Source organism: Pelobates fuscus, chromosome 9 (assembly GCF_036172605.1).
Source record: "Pelobates fuscus isolate aPelFus1 chromosome 9, aPelFus1.pri, whole genome shotgun sequence".
Taxonomy (NCBI): domain Eukaryota; kingdom Metazoa; phylum Chordata; class Amphibia; order Anura; family Pelobatidae; genus Pelobates; species Pelobates fuscus.
Genome location: NC_086325.1, coordinates 84,415,631 through 84,440,109, shown reverse-complemented (window position 1 = coordinate 84,440,109; position 24,479 = coordinate 84,415,631). Strand labels below are relative to the sequence as shown.

Here is a 24,479-nt window from a genome sequence, read left to right as displayed (position 1 = left end):
AGGGAAAATTAACACTGGGGTAGTGGGGGGACCACTAAAAGAGAAGGGAGAGGAACACTAAGGAGAATGGGGGCACTAAGAGACAGGTAAGGGAGAGGGAAGAGGAACACGGGAGGGAGGGGAGAGGAACACTATGGGGAATGGAGGGGAGAGGACCATTTAGGGATGGGAAGGGAAGAGGACCACTAATGGACATGGAGGAGAGGAGAGGGGAACACTAAGGGACATGGAGAGGAGAGTGGCATAGAACACAGATGGGCCTGGGGGTGAGAAAGTCCCCAGAGGGGCTGTGGATGAAAGCGGTACACACAAGGGTCTGTGTGTGAAAATACAAAGGGTCTGTGTGTGAAAATACAAAGGGTCTGGGGGTGAAAGACAGAGGGTCTGGGGGTGAAAGACAGAGGGTCTGGAGGTGAAAGACAGAGGGGCTGGAGGTGAAAGACAGAGGGGCTGGAGGTGAAAGACAGAGGGGCTGGAGGTGAAAGACAGAGGGGCTGGAGGTGAAAGACAGAGGGGCTGGAGGTGAAAGACAGAGGGGCTGGAGGTGAAAGACAGAGGGGCTGGAGGTGAAAGACAGAGGGGCTGGAGGTGAAAGACAGAGGGGCTGGAGGTGAAAGACAGAGGGGCTGGAGGTGAAAGACAGAGGGGCTGGAGGTGAAAGACAGAGGGGCTGGAGGTGAAAGACAGAGGGGCTGGAGGTGAAAGACAGAGGGGCTGGAGGTGAAAGACAGAGGGGCTGGAGGTGAAAGACAGAGGGGCTGGAGGTGAAAGACAGAGGGGCTGGAGGTGAAAGACAGAGGGGCTGGAGGTGAAAGACAGAGGGGCTGGAGAAGAGGAAATTGACACAGAGGGGCTGGAGAAGAGGAAAAAGAGACACAGAGGGGCTGAAAGGAGATAGACGGGCTGTTGGTGAAAGAGAAACACACAAAGGAGCTGGTAAGAGGAAAATACACAAAGTGACTGGGAGAGAAGAGAAGGAGACACAGATGCTGGGGGGAGTAAGAAACACAAAGGGGCTAGTAAGAGATACACAAAGGAGGTGCAAGACTAAAGGGGGTAAGACATTTAAAAAAGGGAATAAGAAACAAAAGGCGGGTTGAGAGGCACACAGGTGAAGATGCTTTTGGGGAGAGAGGGGGCGCCTTGCACCTGCCCTGCATTTCAGAGACGACAATGTTCACATTTGTAAATGTGGAAGATCAACATTGTATGTCTCGGGACAGAATTGCTTAATTATATTGTTACAGTTTAGGATTTAGATAAGAGTTCTCTAAAAGTAGCCATAACCCTAGAAATAGAAGTTAAAAGCTATAGCACTGAAAACCATAACTTTGCTCAGAAACTTTGCCAACACATTTCAGCTTTTCTATATTAAAATAGTGGGTGATGGCCCTGACCTGATTCTTACAGGCTCGATGTTTTAGATCACACAAAACGCATCACAATAAAACATTTTTCCAAAGTGGCAATAAAATAAAGAGAAAGGAAATATTTTAAATGTGTTCGTGCCGCCAAATAGGAGTGCTAGATCAGGTAAGTGAATTATTATTAAAACTGCAGAACATATAAGAATCAAAAATACACACACTTAAAATAAACTTGTTCACTAGTCAGTGCATCAAAGTGTACAAAAAGTGCTCTCTATAGATAGAGCAAATATAGATTAAAAAATAAACAAAATTAGAATCATATGCCTCAATCTTTAACACGAACTGCAGAACCTTTTTAACAGGTAAGTGAACGTCAATTAACAGCATTTATACAAAAATCCATATATGGAAGCACAGATTTATTTTGCAGCTGTACATATTAATTTATAGGACATAGATAATGTGATAACTATATTATACATATAAATATAATTCATTTTTTAAAACAATATTAAATGTGGAGTTACTGTATTTTTTTTTTTTTTTTTTTTTTTAGCAGTTTACATAAGTCAGAGACAATACTCTGCACGCCGAGGCCTGGCAACCACAGTTTGTCTATATGGCGCGTGACTTATAATGCTTACACGAGCGGATGATGTGGGGTGACGCTCGTCCACCCGGACACTGGAACCTCTCGCTTCTTTTCTTCTTCCACTATCTCTATTCACGTTGCTCTCTTCCTCCAATTTTATTCTCATGACTAGAGCAGGAAAGGATTGACACTCCCTCCGAATACTTATATTAGCCTAATTGGCAAAGGGAAAAATCTGGCATGTGCTACTGCTGGGGTGCGCTTGGCGCACCATGCCTCATTATGTACATTGTACAACGCAGAGTTCCATACAAAACTCGTATAACGACTATTAACCGGAATAACTTGTTAGCCACTGCGGTTTGCTTCATCCTAAGGTTGTGGTGGGAAAACGATACTAGATTGTCCAGGAAACCACATGTAATAACATTTAGAATTTTCATAATAACCGTTTTAGGAATGATACTTTGTTGCGATGCATGCGCGCTTTCATATGTTTGTAATCATTCAAAATCTGAAATATGTACTCAGATGGGAGACTTGGGGGCCGCAGACCTTACTACATTGACATGGAGGTGGGAAGGACTGACTTTCACAACTGACACAGGAAGCCTTATAGAACCACAGGCAGATATAGACATAAGCTATCATTGGGGAAGGCTCTATAATTTTACTTAGAATGAAACAGGAGTACCACCGCCCGCAATTATACAACACCTGATAACGTAAATGGATCTGTACAAGCTGTATAGCTGTAATATCCGCATGTATGTATGTGGTGGGGCCTAAGTGCCTACAACTCTTGTTTCCATAACTACAAAAACTCAATAAAGAGAGATTTCACAAAAAAAATTTTTTTAAAAAGCCAGAAACAATAAATATAATAGGCAATTCAGTCCATCTGACTGTTAGTAGGCAGATTCGACCCTGCTTGTAGAGTGCCAACACCTTGACCTGTTACATCAGCAGGAGACCGTTACTTTGTCATGACCTCTTATGCATTTAGTCAATAAACACCAAACTGTAATCAATTGAATAGCAGAGTGCCAAACCGGATACAATAGCTAAACTGGCTATGCCAGATTTAGGGGAATATTTCCAAATCTGCTCATTTTGCCTAGAATTTGATACTTGGATTTTTGTTTGCTAATAGTATTTGGTGTTTAGAACCCAAACCCCTCAGTGATTTTAGAAACCTCATTATTGAGAGAAAGGGACATGAAAAGGACACTACAGGGTATCAAAACAACTTTAGCTTAATGAAGCAGTTTTGGTGTATAGTTCACGCCAAGTTTTTATCTCCCAATGCTAAGGAAATACATGGGGCTGGTTAGGGAGAGAAGGGAACACTGGTCCAATTATGTTGCACTACCACTGTAGACCTATGTTGATTGCATTTCACACTGATAGAATCTGACTGTTGGTTATGTGTACCTACAAGTATTGATGCAGAAATATTACTCTTTATTACGTATGTGCTCTTTTACAAAATGTTAATCCTGAAAACTCTTCCAATAAAATTTATTTTTAATTTTTTTAAATGTTTATCTCCTGCCCTGTAACCTTACTTTTAATGACATACAGGAGGTTAGCTATTAACAGTGCAGGATACATTTTAACCCCTTAAGGACACAACTTCAGTCAACATTTCAGTCATGTGTCCTTAAGGGGTTAAATTAAACAGAATTAGCAATAATGGAAGTGTAAACATTAGATGACTCTTTACAGAAAGTGTTTAGGAAAGCTGTGTAAGTCACATGCAGGTAGGTGCGACTAGGGCTACCCCAATGCAGCTTACTCTGCCCATAAGGTTTGCTTTATACATAAAGGCATGCAGAATTCACATTCTACAGGAGAAAAAAAAATGGTACTCAAGGAGTTACCTGAAATTAACAAACCTAAGTGATCCATTGATTTCCTCCTGCAGGATATAAAATTCTATATACTGCAGGGCAAATACAGGTGTAATACAGCACCAAAGAGATGGGCAGATAAGCCGTAAAACTGTTTTATGTACATTCATGGTTTGGCAATATGTTTACTATGAACTTCATAGATTATAATTTCAAAACAAAAGAAAAATATTTAGCTTGTGTCCACTTACTAAGGCACAGTCCACGTCCGGGTCACAGATGGATGCTCTCTAATTGTAGACAGGCTCCGCAGATCCAATGGTGGAGGACGCACTGCAAAACAGAGTCTTAATGTTATCAATAAAATAAAATGTTTTTAACTATAGGAGCAAGTAATTTCAGAATTCTAACATGTTTCAATGTAAAGATGTCATTTTCCGATTTGGATGATAGTAACCCCGACATCTTCATTTGTGCTGGAATATCATGAAAACATCTAACAATATAGCATTATAATTACATCGGTATCAGCTTGTGAGAGTAAAATAAACCCAGAGGCTCCTCTTGCATACATAGGCAAATATTTGTTTTCCAAGGACCTCTATATGTAGAAATTCTACAGTTATCGTGCATTCCAAGGAGACCGTGAACCACTAGTCCATATTAGATGTATACTACAATTAATGGACAATTAGGTTACACCAACTTTTCAGGGGAGACCACCTGTGTTTTGGATTACTGCTCACCAACTTATATTTCAGTGTGTATGTTTTTTAGGATTGTGTCTTCATAGGATCCAATTACCGTATATACTCGAGTATATAGTCGAGACCCCCTAATTTTACCCCAAAAAACTGGGAAAACGTATTGACTCGAGTATAGGACTAGGGTGGGAAATGCAGCAGCTACTGGTTAATTTCTAAATAAAATTATATCCCCCCAAAATTATATGAATTGAATATTTATTTACAGTGAGTGTGCGTATGAATGCAGTGTGTGTGTGTGTGTGTGTGTGTGTGCGTGCGTGCGTGCGTATGAATGCAGTGTGTGATGCAGAGTGTGTTTGTGTATGTGATGCAGAGCATTGGTGGGGGGTGGGCATTTATTATTATTTTTTTATTATTATTATTTTAATATTAATTTTTTTGTTATATTAATATATATTTTTATTATTATTATTTTTAATATTATTTTATTTTATTATTATTATTTACATTTTTATTCGTCCTACCTCCCTGCTTGTTAGCTGGCCAGGGAGGAGGGCTCTCATTCCCTGGTGGTCCAGTGGATGGGCTGTGTAGGAGGGGGCTGGCAGGAAGCTGTTACTTACCTTCACAGCAGCTCCTGTCAGCTCCCTTCTATCACCTCCGGTCCGTGCAGCTCCCTTCTCCTCCAGCGTAAATCTCGCGGCCGCGCGGAGCGTCGCTCTGACCCCGCGGCTCTCGCGAGATTTACAATGGAGGAGAAGGGAGCTGCACGGACCGGAGGAGTGAGAAGGAAGCTGACAGGAGCTGCTGTGAAAGTAAGTTACAGCTCTCTGCCAGCCCCCAACAGGACCGCCGGGCTTGTAATGAGCCCGGAGGTCCTGGTCTGTATTATGGCAATGTATGTTGCCATAATACAGACATTGACTCGAGTATAAGTCGAGTTTGGGTTTTTCAGCACAAAAAAAATGTGCTGAAAAACTCTTATACTCGAGTATATACGGTACATATTTTTAGCAGCATTTTATTAAAATATTTTCAATACAATGCAGTAATGTTATAAGATTACACACAACTCATATTTGTACAATATTTGTTTTTACTCAATTTATATAGTGAAGTGGTTAATACAAATATAAATTTTATTGAAACCATTTTAATTTTCATGTATTTTGCAGAATGAAATTTATTCCATAAAGCCTTACACTTGCATTTATCATCTAGTTTTGATTACCAGCTTGTCAAGTAACACATTTCTCTGCCAGAAGCCACTAGTCATTGATATATTGAATGCCTGCTAAGTTGCTGAACATGTCAGCTCACCCACTTCTTTAAAAAAACAGTATAGGAATCTGCAATGGATCATATAATTCCTACAGTCAGGGACCTTACAATTCCTATGGTAAAGGTATTTGACCATTTTTATTTATCTATTTTTGTTAATCTATCGTATGCAAGAAAAATTGCATTTCTGCTTTTATAAAAAACATTTTAAACCGTGTGTGAAGTATTGCAAAATAAAGGACATTGTATACGGTCAAAAGCTTTTTATTTCTTAAATGAATAAGTGAAGGATAAAAATTTGGTAAACTTGCATAACTAATTTTTTAATTTGTCTGTACAGCAAAATATGCACAAAACGGTGTTATGCCAAGGTTTAAATGCCAACTATGCATAGGGCTCAGGGAAAGTACTTTTTTTCACCTGCACATTATGTGTGTCCTTAATCCAAAAAGAAACCGGAAGGAACTGGTGATAGTCTATGGCATTCTGTCTATAGAGCAAATATGGACCTAACCTTGGGCATAGAAAAGTAGGGGAAACTCCTGACTTCATTTATGTGAATTTAGCGAAAATGCAAACTTTGGTTTATAGAAATATACCAACGGTAAATCAGCGTACTTTTTCTTCGAGGTTTGAGGTCCCGATTCACTGGAGGTGGTTCCAGGTCAGTTGGAAGTTCAGGCAATGGACTGGAAACCTTTGAGCTGACAGGAGCATTGAACGTAAAGGCTGCATTTACTGGACTCATAGGGATATAACCATCTGAGCTAGCTTCTGACTCAGAAACTGGCGGAGAAGCGTTTGGATTCATGGGGACGTAGGAGTCTTCAGAGCCATCTGAAGACATCGAGTACACAGGTACAAATCTGGGCTATAGGTAAAAAACAAACAAAAAACCATAAGGTAAGTGTCCATCACCTGTGATCTGAAACTATAGGCAAGAATTATAAACTGGTAAGCAAACACATAATACATACATGGAAGGAGATCCTTAGCAGCTGCAGAGGTAGTGTCCATGTTTGGCAGATTTATAGGTGATAAAAAAATAAAAAGCTATAAATTACATTTTTGCCACTCTTAAACAAATATCAGGGAATCTAAAACAAATTAAGATATCAGGTAATTTAACCCAGTGTTTCCCAACCCAGGTTTTGTCATTATCTCCATTGGAATAAAAGAGGGAAATACATAAATCCTGAGCTGTTGGTGGTCCATGGAGAACACTGAATAAACCGACACAAACATGCCAGCATATCTAGCAGGCACGATCGATTTGTTTCTCTAAAAAAAAAAAATCTTTCATAGTAACATTAACAGACAAGGAAAAAAGGTGAAAGCCTAAGGAATAGAGAGAGAGAAGGATTACTAATATGTGAGGTATCTGCCAGTGAGCTAAATACTGCAGCAATGATTCAGTAATGAATTCAAGTTTTCAATGAAAAATGGGTGTTGAGATACAACATAAGTCTGCTAGACCTTCGATTGACTTTATTGAAAGGTAATGCAAGAAGGGTAAGAGCCGAAATAAAGCCTGGAATGGCCTCCAAACAACTCCGGAGTCACTGGAGAATGACATTTCTTCAGCAGACTATATCTACAACCTCCAGTTAGCACTGGGTCAACTTGTGACTCCTCTTCCATGTCCCATGTTACAAGGGGTAGAGGGAGGTAGATAGAATAGAAAATGGACATTAGTTATGAAATTCTCCTTAAGTGACACTTTTGCAAGGCACATTAAGTATGACTTTGGTAGTGGTATTCACTACTAAAAACACAAACATATCTTATAGAATGTATCCCAGTTTACAAAGCACAAATACTATGCATAGCCCTATAAAAAATACAATATAATTCCACAAACATAGTAGGTTATGTAATGTTTTATATGACTGCACAATAGGTATGGTTATTTGTCCGTTGAAATCAGACTTGTATTAAGTAAACGTTGTTGCAAACGTAACTATGCCATGAGCTCTTGAAGGAGCCTGCTAACTAGCCTCCTGCTCAGGGACTATGGGCCATATACAAAGACCCTGTTTGGGAGTTAAATCTCAGCCACCATTATTAGCTTTCCCTGGGGCCCCAAGTTGTCCTCAGCAGTACTTAGCCATGATCGTTATGGAACTAAATTCGGCATAAGGACTTCGTGAGTTCCTGGTCACCTCAGCAGGACTTAGCCACGAACATTATGGAACGGTTTTCGGCATGAAGTGACCATGCGGCTCCCAGGCAACTTGGTCCGGGGGTTTTGAATGACTTTGCAACACGCCAGGAGAGCGCGTTTTGGGGGGAAAATACCTGAGACTAAGGGGAACAAACGCTACCTGAGACCCAGGCAGACCACCCTGTGTTGTGGCTGCAGGAGCTCCCGAAAGTTGACCGGCCAAAGCACCAAACACCCTGGAACGTTTTAAGCATAGGACCACGTGTGCGGCCAGTCAGAACTTTAACACAGTGGAGTTTTCCCTATCCTGCATTGATCTGAGCGCTATTTGGATGCTGTAAGATCAGGGCCATTTGGGGCTGTATTTTTGATGGAGTTATTATATATTTTTATGTTGTTTTGGGGTAATTTTAAGTTATGTATTTTTAGGTTTGCCTGTCTGTTCCTGGGAGATAATTATAGCTTACCGGTCTTTAACACAATTATCTCCCAGGCACAGAGATCTTTGGGAGGGGCTTGCATTGTATTGTGTGGAGACCCCCTGCTGGGGGTTGTGTATATAAGCAGGCAACTTAGCCATAATAAACCAGTTCCTTTACACCCTTCACTCACTCTGGGATAGTGTTTGGGTGAATCAGCTATACTCTGCAGGAGATCTTAATCACTTACAGCTGTACCCAGGACCCTGTTCCAGGGTGGAAAGCAACAGAGACACCCCAGCCAAGCTGCGTCCCAGAGGAGAGCTAGAAAGAGAGCTCGACAGAGGTACCTAGTCTGGGTGCCAGGCGGTCCGTTACAAGCGTTAAAATCTTAAATATATCAAGAAAATAAAATGGTCTAACACAGTCAGAAAACCACTCATTAAATATGACAAATGGGTATGAATAGTGTATATTAAATCTGAACATGGAGGCACAAAAACAACTGTATATGCTTCTTCATATACATGAAAGTCAGCAATTGTCCACAAGGGGGCCCTCCTGCTTCATTAACTTGATATGATTAGGTTTCGGATGCACTAATCTAATGCAACGTTTTAGGTCTCTATTACCACAATATCATTATGTTTTATTTCTTCAATCTTTAAAAAAAAAAAAAAAAAAAAGTTTAAGGAAAACTAACAAACTTTAAGTAATCGTTTTCTTTCACACCATTTGGAAAAATAAATAAGAGAATTTACTTTACCTACCAATTACACTTGGCTCGAACACTATTTTTGCACACTGAAAATTAGAAACCACACATCCTTTCCATACAGGGTAGGATAGGATTGGATTGGAAAATGCACACAATTTAAAATACAACACTTTAGTTTGGGTGGTTAATCCTTTAAAGACAAATGGTGGAAATGTTCTGTCATGCTGGGCTTTTACTTTGGAAGTTGGGTCCTTAAAGGGTTAAATTTAATAACCATTCCAATCATGGTACTATACATTGTGTTATTCATTTCCAATCCTCCCCTACTTGGTAATTTAATGTAAGTGCATATGACCCCCCTCCCCCCACCCAACCCTCCCCCCCCCATCCCCTCATATGACCCCTCCTCCTCCAATTCACTAAATCAGGTGAATAACTCCCTACAGTACCTGACTTTCAGAAGTTTTTTTTTTTTTTTTTTTGTTCTTAAATTATCTACTATTTTCTCTGTATTGTTCTGGTACAACCTTTGGCCTTCTTGTGTGTTTATTACTAAACTTTTTAAATGGACATACCTACCTGTCCTCATCAACTTCATGTTCCTGGCTCCTACATAGCTCCTCTAGTGAGACACTAGAACAGAAAAGTCACATCAGGGGACATAGTGTTTCGATGTCAGTTATTGCGTGGGAGCCAAGTAAGGTGTGCATGGGAATTTCCGGTTTGTTTACTGTTCATTATTTTAAAAAAAGAGAAACAACACATGCACAGTTCATCATCACTTCTTACTCATGGGTAATGCTTCCAAGTGCGGTTTTCGCAGTTGGAACCTCTGGGACGCTTTATTGCTGAAATATATGGATCTTTGCTTTTTCGCTCACATACCATTGAAACAAAGGCGGATTAATAAAAGTCTATTATTCTTTCCACAGGTTTCCTTAAAGTATATAAAATTAGTGTGGGGTACTGTGAGATTGTTCACTTTTTTGTTCGATAAGACTTTTCTCCCCTTCTCATCATTTATTGCCATTATGTGACACCCACTCTTTTTACTGTTCATTATATGAGATAATGTGCTGAGATTTCTTCTCTATTACCTTTGGAACTTCCTAGTTCACTACAATTAGACTCATGCTAGGGGTAAATAAGGGCTAGAAAGGAAAACAAAATTGGATTTGCAGAGAGACACCTTTACAGCTCATCTAAGTATCTCATGGGACAGATCCAGAACCTTCTGTACTTCATAATCTCTTCTTTCTTAGTTAATTTATTTTCTGTTATCTTAACCTCGACTCTCATGCTTTATACCTACCTCATAGGTTCTTTCAACATTATTCCCATCTACGAATAACAAGAATGACCTATAATTCATCCCTTCTAGAATTCAATTTATCCAATTTCTGGACACCCCATAACATTAGCCGTTTTACTCCTACACCACATTGCTGCTCTAGTTAATGCTTACAGTAATTCACTCGCAGTCCAATCTCAATTCCATTCCATCCCGTCCCTTTTTCTCTCTACATTGGAAACACAACAACCCTTACGGTCAGACTGGTTTTCCAGAAGAGTAAACTAGGGATGCACCGAAATTTCGGCTGCCAAAATTCTTGCCCGAAAATGGGCCTATCCCGTTTCGGCCCAAATAATAATAATAATAAAAAAAAATGTGTATATATATATATATATATATATATATATATATATATATATAAAATAAAATAATTTTTTGGGGCATGGGGAAAGAACACTATGGGACAGGGGCGGGGGAGAAGAACACTATGGGACATGGGCAGGGGGGAAAGAACACTAAAACAGAGGGAGGGGAGAGGAACACTAGAGGGGGGAGAGAGGAACATTAAGCAGGGACCACTAAAAGAGAAGGGAAGTTTTTCATATTAGATTAAATTAATTAAAAAGTCTAATATTAAAAAAATTATAGAAATATATATATATATATATATATTTCTTTTTTTATTTATTTTTTATTTTTTGTTAATCATTTGGGGGGAAAAGTCATTTTCGGTTTCGGATTTCATCCTGAATTTTCAGTTTCAGCCCAGAATTATCATTTCGGTGCATCCCTAGAGTAAACCCATATTTTATGGAGAAGCTGAAACCATATATGTTGGACAGATATTACTGGCACTTTCGTTTGTTGGAGCCTCCTCAACTTGTAGCCTTCTTTACAATGACTAGTAGTCCAGAATGGTTTGACTCTGTATTGATAACCTCTTTTTGTATTTAAATTAGGTTTAATGGAATGATTGCTGGCAAATATGCCCTAAACATCCATATATAAACCCAGCTACATAATATTATTCTTTTCATTAACCCTTCCTACTTTTGCTAAGTACATCATGCTGCCAATCTACAACTTTTTATGACCTTCCACTCGGATGAATTGTTTTGTAATTTGCACTCAATTTAGCCACTTTGTTTCATTATTCAGTCCTGTTTTGTACTATGTAATAAATATTGATCACACCAAATGTAAAAAAAAAACAGCATACAATTAAGATGTAAAAATTATACTAAAAGCATGGCAAATGAAATATTTATAATGTGAAGATTATTCCAGTTCCAATTTGGTGTAATTATAGTTCTAAAGAGCCATATAGCCTAGTAAACCTCACATTAAAAGGGACGCTCATCCAAAATACACACAGGTGGCAGATACCTTCATGTAAGTATACACCTCTCTGTACATTGTATTGTCAAGAATGCTGTGGATATATCAGACAAACAAACCATCCAGTTTTTGAATCTTGGCAATGGAAGTTTGTTATAAAAAAAAAAAAACGAAAAAAAAAAACACACACACATTATATATATATATAAAAACACTTGGAACTTGGGGAGACTAGGATTAAAAGTGTCAAAAATGTAAAATATAAAATAATTAAAACCAGGAGAGAGAGTGCTTCTGGTGCCTGCCTTGTGAGTTGTGTACAATGGTTAGCCTGGCTCTAATCACTTTAATTTGTTTATGCATTCCATGAAAAGATGACAGCGAGGGTCCTTCCGAAATTTGAAACGCCCACACCAGCACATTCTGAAGGTGTTGATCGGTTAAGATTGTAGTACTCTGCTGGGACACGTGACTCAGCATGCCTGATACTGGCGGGAGTCACACTCCCAGGCAGCAGCTGCAATTCACACACATTCAGTTCTTCTTGCATTGTTAACATAAAATGAGAGGCTGTGTTAAGATTTGACAGTCTGTAAGCACAAACACACACAATGGATCTCATTTGGGTTTTGGGGCATTAATGGGTGGCTGGCCATCACAAGAAATTAACAGCTACAGTGCCAAAGGTTCTGCCATCAAGGATGTCTGCTGTGGACTTTATTTTGGGGTGTCAAAGGTTAGCCTGTATGGATGTTAGTTGTGAGCTAGATACACAGGACGATTAGTCAGCCATTAAACTGGCCAAGCATTCTGTGGAACATAAACCAACACCACCCACACTATTTAATAAATACACCATTTTTAGGATATGTTAATCCCTATGGTAACCAAATATAAGGGTTTCCTGTACTGTGTGGTTTAATTAAACTATACTGCATACATATCCATTCACAAACATATATTAATTTATACCTTTCAGAAGGTTATGCAAGTGCATATTTAGAAGAAAAAAAATCTGCAACCCACACCTTTTAACTCTTCTGTGGACTACAAAATTAGAACCAAAAAAATAAAAAGGTAAACAACTACCCATGTCTATGTAAGGGGGCATGGGATTTTCTAAATAACTTGTCCACCCATAGTTTATTGTGGGATCCTAATTCTATACTGTTTGACGCACTCATCTCTATTTGTAACTGTATAAAAATACTTCATAACCGGAACGGATTTGTTTTACAGATGTATAAAGAAAGAATGAAATTAAAAAAAAAAAAAAAAAAAAAATTAAAAAGGTACACTGTGTTAATATTAAGTGCATCATCACCTTTGATATTTTTATTCCATCAAAGATGAAAATTCTACATAATTATTTACTCAGCTGCCCTGAGCTTCTCTCCCCATTTTCCCTGCGGCTACAAGGACAACAACAACTTCCTTCAAAAGGGATGAAATGTATTAAAAGGTTTGAATAATCATGCAAATCAAGTTAATGTGGAAATGTAGAAATGCTGCAAGGTTAGCATTTGGAGAGTTGACAGGCTTACATTATGCAAATGTAATATGGTTACCACCTTGAATTCTCTTTATGTAACTATTTGAAAGCAATGGATTACAATAGAAAATTAATTGTTTCATTTCGAAAAAGACAAAACCAGCACTAATGTAGCCTCTACTTTGGCTTTCTGAAAAGCAAGATGGCTATCCTTCACGAATTACCTTTGCAAAAGTAAGAAATGAAAAAAGACCAGAGTTTGGTTCCAGACTACTGCAGTAAAGCAATTCACAGGCATTTAAGAAAAAAAAAAGAATTTAAAAAAATATAATAATTGTTGGTACATACAACAGCCCTAAATCATGTTTATACTGTAATACTTTATATATTAAAGCAACACTACAAAACACCATAACCAATAGAGCTCGCTGTAGTAATCAGGCACCCCCCACTGTAACAACGCAAATCGCTTTTGAATGGTTTGACTTCACCTGGGGCCTTCTGGGTACCACTCCCTTCCTACCATGCACTGCAAAGCTTAGCTTGGATGCCAAGGTCCATGCTGTGAATAGTTAGTGGAGGAGTGCAGTGCCAGACTGATTCTCATAAGAAGTCAAATCTCTGGGGTAGGTTGGTGAATGTCAGGGTACGCCTGCCTCCATAACCAGTACAGCAAGATGTAATAATTAAGGTGCCTAAACAAAAAAGGTACTAAAAAACCAAAACAAATGTAAAACTATAAATAAATTAATAAACATATGCTACCACCTAGATATTGTCAGTCTTAAAGGGACACTATAGTCAACAAAACAACTTTTGCTTAATGAAGCAGCTTTGGTGTATAGATCATGCTTCTTAAAGGGACACTGTAAGCACCCAGACCACTTCAGCCCATTGAAGTGGTCTGGGTGTCAACTCCCATCACCTTTAACCCTGAGCATGTAATTATTGCAGTTTTTATAAACTGCAATAACTGCAATAATTACCTTGCAGGATTAAGTCCTCCTCTAATGGCTGTCTACAAAACTTCCAGGTTCTTAGACAACTTTTGTTTGTCTAAACAACGCTGGAGGTCCTCATGCTATGCATGTCTATGCATGAGGACCTCCAGCGTCGCCGGAATCCCAATAGGAAAGAATTAAATAATTATTTCCTATGGGGAAATCCTAATGCGAGCGCAGCCATTGCTGTGCATGCGCATTAGGTCTCCTCCACCGGCGGGGGAAGAGCGTAAGCGGAGCTGAGCCAGCGACGAGGGACATCAGCGCTGGACCCAGGTAAGTGACTGAAGGGGAAGGGGGCGGGAGGGGACCTTGACAGAAGGGGAAGCTACAGTGCAAGGAAAACGAGTTTGTTTTCCTGGCACTATAGTTTCCCTTTAAGTCTTACTGCTCAATGCTCTGCCATTTAGTTAAATCACTTTTGTTTCTGTCCATGCAGCCCTAGCCACACCTCCCCTGGCTAACAGATGATGCTGACCTGGCTAATTATCCCTGGGAAGTTTAAAAAAAAAAAGAAATGACGCACAAGAAAGGCACAATGTTTAAAACTCCATCCCGCATGGCAGAGATGTGTATTTGTGACTTATCTTCCTGATAAGCAACCTCATCAATTTGAACTAGATTTTGTTTACTGAGAAGTGCTTTTGGCTGAATAGTTAAATAAATTACAGCTTCACAGTAGGTACTGTGTGAAAAAGAAGCCTCTCAGGAGCTATCTGCATTTAATGTCTTAAAGCATTCATACATGCTGTAGAGGTTATGGGGTTTGTTGCATCCCCTCACTACTCTAAGTAGTCAAACCATTTGAAACTCTCTCGACTTCTTACCTGGGCTCCGCACTGTACCTCCACTTCCTCAGACAGAGCTGGAAGCAATCAAGTGATGCTTATAGAATGGTTTGACTTACACCGTGAAGGTGCCAGGGTACTCCTGGCACAGTAGTGATTATGCTGTTTGGAGTGTTCCTTAAATAGTTTACTTAAAACAGTTTTGTGCCTGTATTACATTTTTAATTCTGTAAATCTTAAGAGAAGAGATATACACACACACACACACCCCCCGTTCTTCCTTCTCTCCCCCCCCCCCCTCCCTCCCCAATATCAGTAAGAATGTATAGAATACTAACCAGGTTTAAACTGAGACGCTTATCCCTGGTCCTTAAAGAGCTTTCTTCCAGGTCACCTGTAAGGCAATATCAGAGTTTACAGAAAAAGAAAAAAAAAATATTGCATGATTAGGAATTTAGATTAAAAGAAAATAAATAAATTCACTCACTACAAAATATATGGTGGCAAGTAAGTTATTATATAAATCACTTGGGGTTACTCACTAAACTCCAAATTGTAGAAAATTGAAATCCCACTAGCACCATTAGCTATTTTAGTCAAAATGTATCTAATCAGATTTACTTTTTCTACAATCTAGAGTTTTGTGAATAAATCTCACCGTTTGAAAATTAATTTGAAGGAAAGAGTTAAATTTTCTGCATATCCGATACTTGTTTCCATCTTCATCGAAATGTGTGCAAACTGTAATGGCTTGTGATATCTTTACCCGTGTCTATAGGATACTAAATCTAGTTAGTGTAAACCAGGGGGAATACAAAATACTTTCAACATTAGTAAATCGAAATAAATGTTGTGTTGATGAAAAAAAAAAAAAAAAAAAAAAAAAACTGTATTTTTATTTTGCGGTATTCTAAAGCATAGTTAAGAGATGGAAAAACCACTTCAAGAAAGTTTCACTCTTGCCGACCTACACGGTTTTTATAGATGTGGCAGGCATAGTTTCATTCTGAAGCAAAAGATGTGCTGTGTGATCATGAACTAGCCCCAGTTCTAGGAAAGTGATGCCTTGTCTCAAGAGTGTCTATTTTGGATTATATTTAACACGCAGAATAAAACAAAGTGCACAGAATTCTAGAAGTTAAAATAAAAGTGTAATAAAAAAAATAATCACTTGGTTTTAAGCAAACAACCCTGGGTCTAACCAAAGAACCAAAACATCAAAAGGTCTGTTGCATTAAAATAGATATTTAAAGTTTACAATGGCAATGACTTACATCTCATGTACACCTAGGCAATCTTCATAGTTGACTCTACGTCATATACCATGAAACAAAACGTTCACAGAGAACTGCAACACAATGGTCACATTGCTTTGCCACTTAGTAATTGTAACTTGACCTGGAACTGTTTTTTTAGTGACATGGATTAATTCAAAATTGAAATGCTTTGAGTTGAACATTCTAAAGTAATTCTAGACTGTCCATTCACAGTTTAGTAGTGGAAATCAAGAAAATAAACTTACCTCTCCAGTTTCTAACATTGTCCAAAGTGGCAAGTGAAATTCGCCTGGGCAACATTCCAGACAAACAATGTCCATTTTGGATGACTCCACTGGAAATCACTTCAGGTCTTGCATCAGAAAAATGGTTTGGCTTGGGCGGTCTTGGTGGTGGGGTGATGGCAAGCACCTCGGCATCATTGACACCACAGTGGTTTTTCTCAACTGTAAAGTTCTGCGATGAAGAAGGTCCAAGAAGTGGAGACGAGGATGAAAAGTCACTAGAGGAACCATTTGATTCTAGGTCTTTAACAGCAATAAAACTTGTTGCTTGTACATGATTAGGGTGAAAGTTGGCACTGAAAGTCTGGTGAAAAAAAGGTGGTGACTGTATGCAGTCAAAGAACACGTCATCAGATGTCTGTTCTAATGACTTTTCAGAATTTGACCGTGCATCATACCTGAAAAATAAAAAGGGAAACACATACGTAGTTTACAATTTAAATATCTCTGTACACCGTTAAAAACAAACCAAGCTAAATCCAAAATAAATACAAATAATTTAAAACAAACATTAAACCAACCAATATCCTGGTACCAAGCCACAGATGTGCATTATTCAGAATTTGATTAAACACCAAGTTGGTTAATAAATAGCTAGCATTCTAAGTAACAGATCAAATGTTTATAGTGGACTAGTGACATCTTATGCATTTGTTCACCGACGTTGACCTTTAAAATGCTGTAAGGTCTTTTAACCTCTAGTATAATTGTATGACCTGTTCCATTATGAGTCTTCATTTTGTATGTCAAATCTTGTATAATAGTTTTGCCATACCTACAAGTATACTTGACGTAATGGCTTATAATCCTTTATAGCCAACATCTGTATGGTCTAAGATTATGTGCTACTACAACTTTTCTAAATTTTTCTATTCTGTTCGGTTTATGAATCTCATGTAAAACCAGACAGACACTATCTGTATTAGCCCCCCCCCCCCCCTAAAGATCAGGGGAGGCGCCGTTATGTGATATATGGCTACTTGTTGTGGGGGCCATCTTGTGATAGTGCTAAACTGCACTGTTTCCTGTATTACACTGTTGCGTATTTCTTTCCTATAGATTTCACAGTTATCCCCTACTAGTTATGTGTGCCATATTGTTTGTAAGGCAACGTACTGGGGAAGACTCCTAGGGAAACAGTCATAAATTCACTTTGCACCATGTTGGGAAACATCATATGCTTTTGTTTTATTCTTGCAAGGACATTTTAGAAACATAGAAAGTGATGGCAGATAAGAACCATCATACGGCCCATCTAGTCTGACCAATTTTCTAAATACTTTTATTAGTCCCTATCCTTGTCTTATATCTAGGACAGCCTTATGCCTATCCCATGCATGCTTAACCCCTTAAGGACCAAACTTCTGGAATAAAAGGGAGTCATGACGTGTCAGACATGTCATGTGTCCTTAAGGGGTTAAACTCCTTTACTGTGTTAACCTCTACCACTTCAGCTGGAAGGCTATTCCATGCATCCACTATCCTCTTAGTAAAGCAATACTTCCTGATATTTTTAACCTTTGCCCCTCTAATTTTTTTTTTTTTTTTTTTTATTCTTTATTTTTGCAGTGCAGGTATTAGGTACAAACAGGCTTGAGGTACCCCAACGGCATTCCTCAAGCTTTGTGACATATTTCACAAGTGGGGGTTAAGATAGGCAGTGCACATTTTTATATAACAGGTACATGTGAAAAAGCAGTATGCTTTGGTAGTGTATGTTGCATTGAGATGTCAGTAGTTGCTGTGTCTAAGATGCTTTCCCAACCCTGTGCCGTAGAAAGTGGAGCGGTGGAGGTGTTACGAGTGGGCCCATAGTGTGGTGTGTCAGCGTATGAGGTGCCCGAGTGCGTGCTGAAGGTATAATGCTTGTACTTGTGTTTTGGAGGTTTTAACAAAGAGTTCCCAACTGTTGCTTAGTGTCTGTAATGAAAGCTGACGTACGGTTACACGTTTTAAGCAGGCATATGTGAGTTCTAGTTTACTTCTCTCTGACAGGCTAGGCAGTCTGACCAGGCTAGGAGCATATGTATATTGTGTTTCTCCGGCAAGTTAGGCTAACTTATGTTGAGAGCAAGTTTAAATTAGGCTATTCTGGTCAGCCAGGGAGACAGAATATGCTAATGAAAAAAGAAAAAGAGAAAAAAAACCAAAAAAAACAACACATTTAAATCTTAGGCTATTCTGGCAGGCTAAGCAAACGCACAATGCAAGTAAAAGCAAAACATTTATGTATTAGACCACTCTCACCGGCTAGGGAAACATCTAGCTAAAACCAACTGTATATGCAGTTATTCTGGTGAATCAGGAATCGGCAGTGTCCAAGTCCTGGTGGTTGTCACCATGAATTTAGCAGGGCAAGCAGGGTTGTGGCGTTAGCCTGTGGCATCCCACCTCTGCGCGTTCCGTGCTGGCCGCTAGCCCAATCCATTTCGAGGCTGGGTTGTAGAGTCCTTCGCTGCAGGGGAGACAACCGTAAAAGAGGCGGCAAAGTAGTGGTGTTGGGTGAGCTCTTGCTTCTCCGATGTGTTGGAGCGTTTTGTGGGCTGATAGGAGCTCAGTCGCTGATTGGCTGTCCGCATGTAGTGCGGCGGCGTCGTTGCCGGTCGTGGTGCGGTGTGTCGCCATCTGGGTGCAGCGTTAAGCATGGGAGGCCGGTTCCCAGATGTGCCAGGGGTTCCCGCTTCCATGCCTTGTTTTGTAGTGGGTTCTTCTGTAGTGCGGGAACTGGCTTTGAGGTAAGCGCTGTGCTGGAATGCCTTGGCGGGTGTTTACCGGTGGTCGTTGTGGGGTGTCGGTTTGCTTGTGCCAGGTTGCTTTGCCAGGTATTGTGGGCGTCTGGGAACCACATTTTCTCATGCTGGTTTTGACGCACGTGGCGTCCGCCATCTTAGGTAGGGTGCCCAGGCTGCGGATCAGGCTGCAGATGCTGCTGGGCCCAAGCTGCTTTGCTGCCTTCGGGGTCACAGGGTGGAGACCGGGATCACCCCCGCCGGCCCCGCCCCCTAATCTATTTTTTTTATTTGTTTTTTGATAAACTTCTTAATTTTTTTTTGTGCAAAAAAATACAAACTGGCTTGCAGTGCCATGACAGCCATAGCAAGCAATAATACCACATAATTATATAGTATAATGTAGCAGAAACGAGGTCTCATGTGATGGAACTGGAAAACTTTGCTATTAGACTGCCATACTAGAGTTGCCCTTGAGAACATGAGTTATCAAAGCTCGAGGTGCAAGAGATGAAGAGAAGACTAAGACCAAACTATAGCGACCGACACACTGAAAATGAGTAACATGCTTTAGATTTAAAAACTACACCAGCGTAGGGAATGTCCCTCTAATTGAAGACTATGTCCTCTTGTTTTATACTTACAGGCAATTTTCAGCTAGTTAATGGCAGTGTGGTACACTGTATCAAAACTATATGGCTTGACTAAAAGACAAAAACAATGATTTATTCCATTTGAAAAAATAACAGCAGTTGTAAATTGGGAAAGGAATAATGTAACCGAGAACCGCTATAAGAAATCTCCCACTCCTTTCACTGATAATTGGATACTTTTGGCATCCTGTACAGATTTTTTTTTTTTTTTTTTTTTTACAGTTTGGAGACAAATGTTCTCTCGTACCAATGTTTAAGTTTTAGATAGCATTATTCCCATACTTGTCAGCACACAAGATGGCAAGGTTCTTTCTCATATGATGAAACACACTTGTTTCAGCTGCTCGAGATGCATTTGGCTATTTTTAAACTGAAGTCAGAGTTTTCCATCCTCCATCTGATTCTCACAGATGATATCAAGTGGGAGGGACGCTGATCTTTTCAAGTGTCATTAAGAGAGAACACTCAGTCCTTGGTTTGGATACAGCGTAGGGCCTTTACTCTTTGAACCACACATAGTATATGTAATTACTGGTATGTTATTTCTGATAATATGCAAAACCCAAAGTAGGGCAATATATGAATGATGCTGGTATCAAGCCTCTTTCACTGCCTGTAACAGGAGGTTCAGTCTCCATTGCCCCACAGTGCCTGCTGAGGTTATACAGCCAATATTAACTTGAAAGTGATTTTTAGATTTTTGACCAAAATAAGCAAGCAGGTAAAGCCGTGTGGATTTCTACATCTAAATCAATTTTTTTTTTTTTTTATGCCTCACAATTAATTGTGTGTGTTCAATATAGGGGGAGAAGTGCACACATTTAAAACTCCGCTTTTAATTCTCAAGATTTTATATATTTTTGTTTTTATAGATGGTAGAAACAAAAAAAATTAACTGTATATTCAATTTTTTAAATGTATATGTAACCCCTTTAATTCCACTAGGTTAAATTATAACGTTGTCTTACAAATACAGCCAATTTCGAAAATATAGTTTTTAATGCTTATAAATTAATAAAATATGATTTTTTTTTATTTTCTGTGTTTGAAAATTAGTAAAGTCCCTATTTCACATCAAGGTTGATTACGCTGTAGTATCATGGGAAAAGCGTAAAATAGGTTTTTAAATTTTCTGTCCTGTAATGTTTACATAGACTGTCTGTTTCACATACCTGGCGTTATTGAGCTTCCCACTCTCACAGTTGGATAAAATCAGATAGTCCGGGATGGATAAGAATTCTGATTCGCTCCTGTTCTCTTCGGTGGGGGTATCTGCAGAAATGCTGTCCACAGAAAAGGATGGGTCTGTGATTCTTGACGTGTGAGTGCTTACTGCTGGGGACGCTTGGATTGATGAGTTGGTATGAGAAAGGCTTTCAACGGAATCTGTTTAAAAAGATTAATCCCAAAGTTAACGTGTTTACATGTCTGGAGACTGTACACATGCCATTTATTATGTATCGAGACAGGACAAAGTGGAGTCCAAATCGTACCAGGTGTTTATATTTCCTAAGAACATTGTTTTCCTGGACGATAAACACAGTCCGAGGAGCCTGCCAATAGTTGAGCGAAACACACTGTTGATATAAGTTCTTCATAATATGAAGATCTGCAATAGCTTGTACTAAAACCACTACCTTATTTCTAAAAAAAAAATTATAAACCATTTAAATTCTTGTGAATTCAATGTAACATTTCCCAATTGCAGCATGAAAAAAAAAGAAAGAAAAGAGAGTTTTAGAAACATTTCCCGATAGCATGCACACACAGACACAAAAGTAAAATAGTCACAACTTTGTGCACTCCAAGTGTAATATTTGCAATTTAAGGCTGTTTGTTTTGCTTGTGCTGTGTCCATGATACATCACTCCATTTAAATCACACTTACGCTAATTCGCTCGATGTGCCAGTACCAATTGATGGATATGGTAGCTTGATTTTTTTTTTTTTTTTTTTTTTAAATCACAGTGCGCAGGCTTCCAGTTTGTACTTTGTTAGTTTCAGAGTACACTTTCTATATTTTTTTTACTGTAGCAGAAAGGAACACAAGTTAAAGTATCTGCTGCTGAATATCCCAGTTAGTGGTTCTATATTGCACAACCAGCAAACATTGACATCAGAAAGTGTATCACAACTGTATCTGTGCTCTACATAACTGTCATTTCCTGATGCGAGCTACATTTTTTTTTTTTGTAGAAAGAGACAAATCAGCTGTATATACATTGTTCGATGCAGACAAATCCCTTGACAAAAGAATGTTTTTATTGGGTTGCTTGTACATCCTAAGTGTACGGGGTTCTCATGCAGAGCTGGAACTGATTTTAATAGTTGTACAGTTCACATGCGAGCATGACGTTTACAAGTTTGGAAAAACAGAGTTTGGCATGATTTAGGCTCAAGATTCCTATGGTTTTACACAGTAATAACTTAAGCCCTCACATTTTGCTTTATTTAGACAGCAAGACATCTACTAGCTGACTATTAAGAATTCTATTTTTATGTTACGAACGAGGAAAAAACAAAATCCAATAAAATAAGATGATTTTATTTTATTTTTTTTTTACAAACAAATGTCTGACAAGTCAGTCACTACTACTGGGTTATGCTCATTAGATGGGCTTTAGGAGTCAAGGCAACAATAAGTGCCAATGTGTTGCCAGTCCCTGAAGCTTCATAGTGTACAGCAGAGGTGATAACGCATGGCGTGGGCCTGAAAGCAGTAATAACGTTGTAAGGACTTGGTCTATGGCCAAAAAAAAAAAAAAAACAACACAACTAGCTTATAGAATAGCAAAACCAAAAATTCACATTCTGGCACATTCAATTAGCAATGAATGTGTTGGTTTCGTTCTTTAGTTTCAAATGCTCTGCACCCTAGTTTCATAAACCATTTTTTATATGCAGCAGTGGTCAATTTTTAATATGTACACAGAAGTTGCTGATAACCATTGTAGGCTCTGTTTGCATATTCTAAAAATAAAATAAACCACCAGTACCAATAAACAGATGTTAGCATTCCTTTAGTAGAGCATAGCTTCATGCCGCTGTAGTGTTTGTGCAGTACTGTAAGAGAATGTCGGTAAATCTCTGGGCACAGGAGGAACAGTGTCAAGTTTGTTGAAGTAGTTATGGTGCAAAGATCCAAAGCAGAATCCAGGGCATAGATGATTACATTTTCACCTGTATATCCATCTTCTGGTTCCCATCAATCACCCAGCCTGAAAATGTATTTCTGGATTGGCTATATCAATTTTATCCTAATCGAGGGCTATTTTCTTCCTGGAGAGAACCTAGCCATCGAACAAAGGTCTGCCAAGAGGTGCATATAGCCAGGTTTACTAAACTGCGAGCTGTGCGTAAACTGATCAGGTTACAGAGCAGTTCCAATCACCGTAAGTGCAGAGTTAGCATTTCTTGTTGGTAAAGACAGTTCATTAAGCAAAACATTAAAAAGGAAGTAACTTTATTTAAAAAGAACAAAAAAAAAATCCCAAAAAACCTAAGAGGCATTATATTTATAACTCATTAACAAATCCCTTTTACCCCATAGTTTTTCTTTAAAGTATTCTGTTTAACATGTGATTAATGGATTCAAAAATAAATGTATTTCAGTGTATATATTTTTCAGGACGCAGTATTATGCAGTGAATAATAATAGTTACAAGGCTTGTGTTTTGCGCGTTCTGTCTCCAAAAGCCACCAGATGGACCACATAGCAAGCAACAGTTGTGTCCTGTCAGGAAGTGTCTGGCTGCAGATGTCCTCCCTGTATTATTCTCCCAACAGTTAGTGTACATTAATAACAGCAAGAAGCCTTTGCACATTCCCTTAAGACCAAAGTGCAACACACTTCAGCTTTCTTCGTTTTATATCTCAAGTTCTACAAGAGACCATTTTAAATGTTGAATTTTACCCCCCGATCTTCACACCTATGACAAACGTATTCTGCATGTTACCCCATTATCTCCCACCTCATATGATTTAATCAGAGTTTACACAATATTTTTTTTTTTTTTATTGGTTTTCTGGTAGTTCTAGTAATGCTTTAGGAGCTTACATCAAGATTGTTATTGCATATACTGATACTACAAAAGGGAATGTGGTTTTAGTTTGTTGTGGAGTTAAAGATCATCACTCAGGGGCAGGGCCAAGCAACAAAATTGAGCAGGCGCCATTTCTAAGCACTCCATGCCCAAAAAAACTCTCAATCTGTCTAATATCACCCAATTTCGGGTGAAAAATCGGGTGATATTAGAGCCCACAGGGAACACATCGATGCCCTTCACTTATAACTCGAAGATCAAAGCACCCCCTAAGACCAGGAGGACTCTAAGGCCACACGACCTGAGGAAAGTCGCTGAATACGCCGAGGCCTTTGCCGACTGGGCCTTGTACTCACCTTCACCAGGGGAAGAGCAGTTTCCATCGCTGATGGGCCGCACGAAGCCTAGAACACAGTCAGCTCCACAGGGGGAGAGCGACATCTGCAAGATGCTCTCCAGCACACCAAGACTGTCGC

General features: G+C 39.1%; 1 protein-coding gene across 1 annotated transcript in view; it reads right to left on the bottom strand.

Annotated features, from left to right (window-relative positions):
• The window catches only part of GAB3 (GRB2 associated binding protein 3), a 120,795-nt gene that overhangs the window by 13,770 nt on the left and 82,546 nt on the right, over positions 1–24,479 (bottom strand). The window contains exons 3-7 of the mRNA XM_063432116.1: positions 21,133–21,346; positions 16,540–16,976; positions 15,356–15,411; positions 6,422–6,674; positions 4,067–4,148 (exon numbers count right to left, since the gene is read on the bottom strand). Coding sequence (XP_063288186.1) covers positions 4,067–4,148; positions 6,422–6,674; positions 15,356–15,411; positions 16,540–16,976; positions 21,133–21,346 — 1,042 coding nt within the window. The remainder of the gene's footprint in view (positions 1–4,066; positions 4,149–6,421; positions 6,675–15,355; positions 15,412–16,539; positions 16,977–21,132; positions 21,347–24,479) is intronic.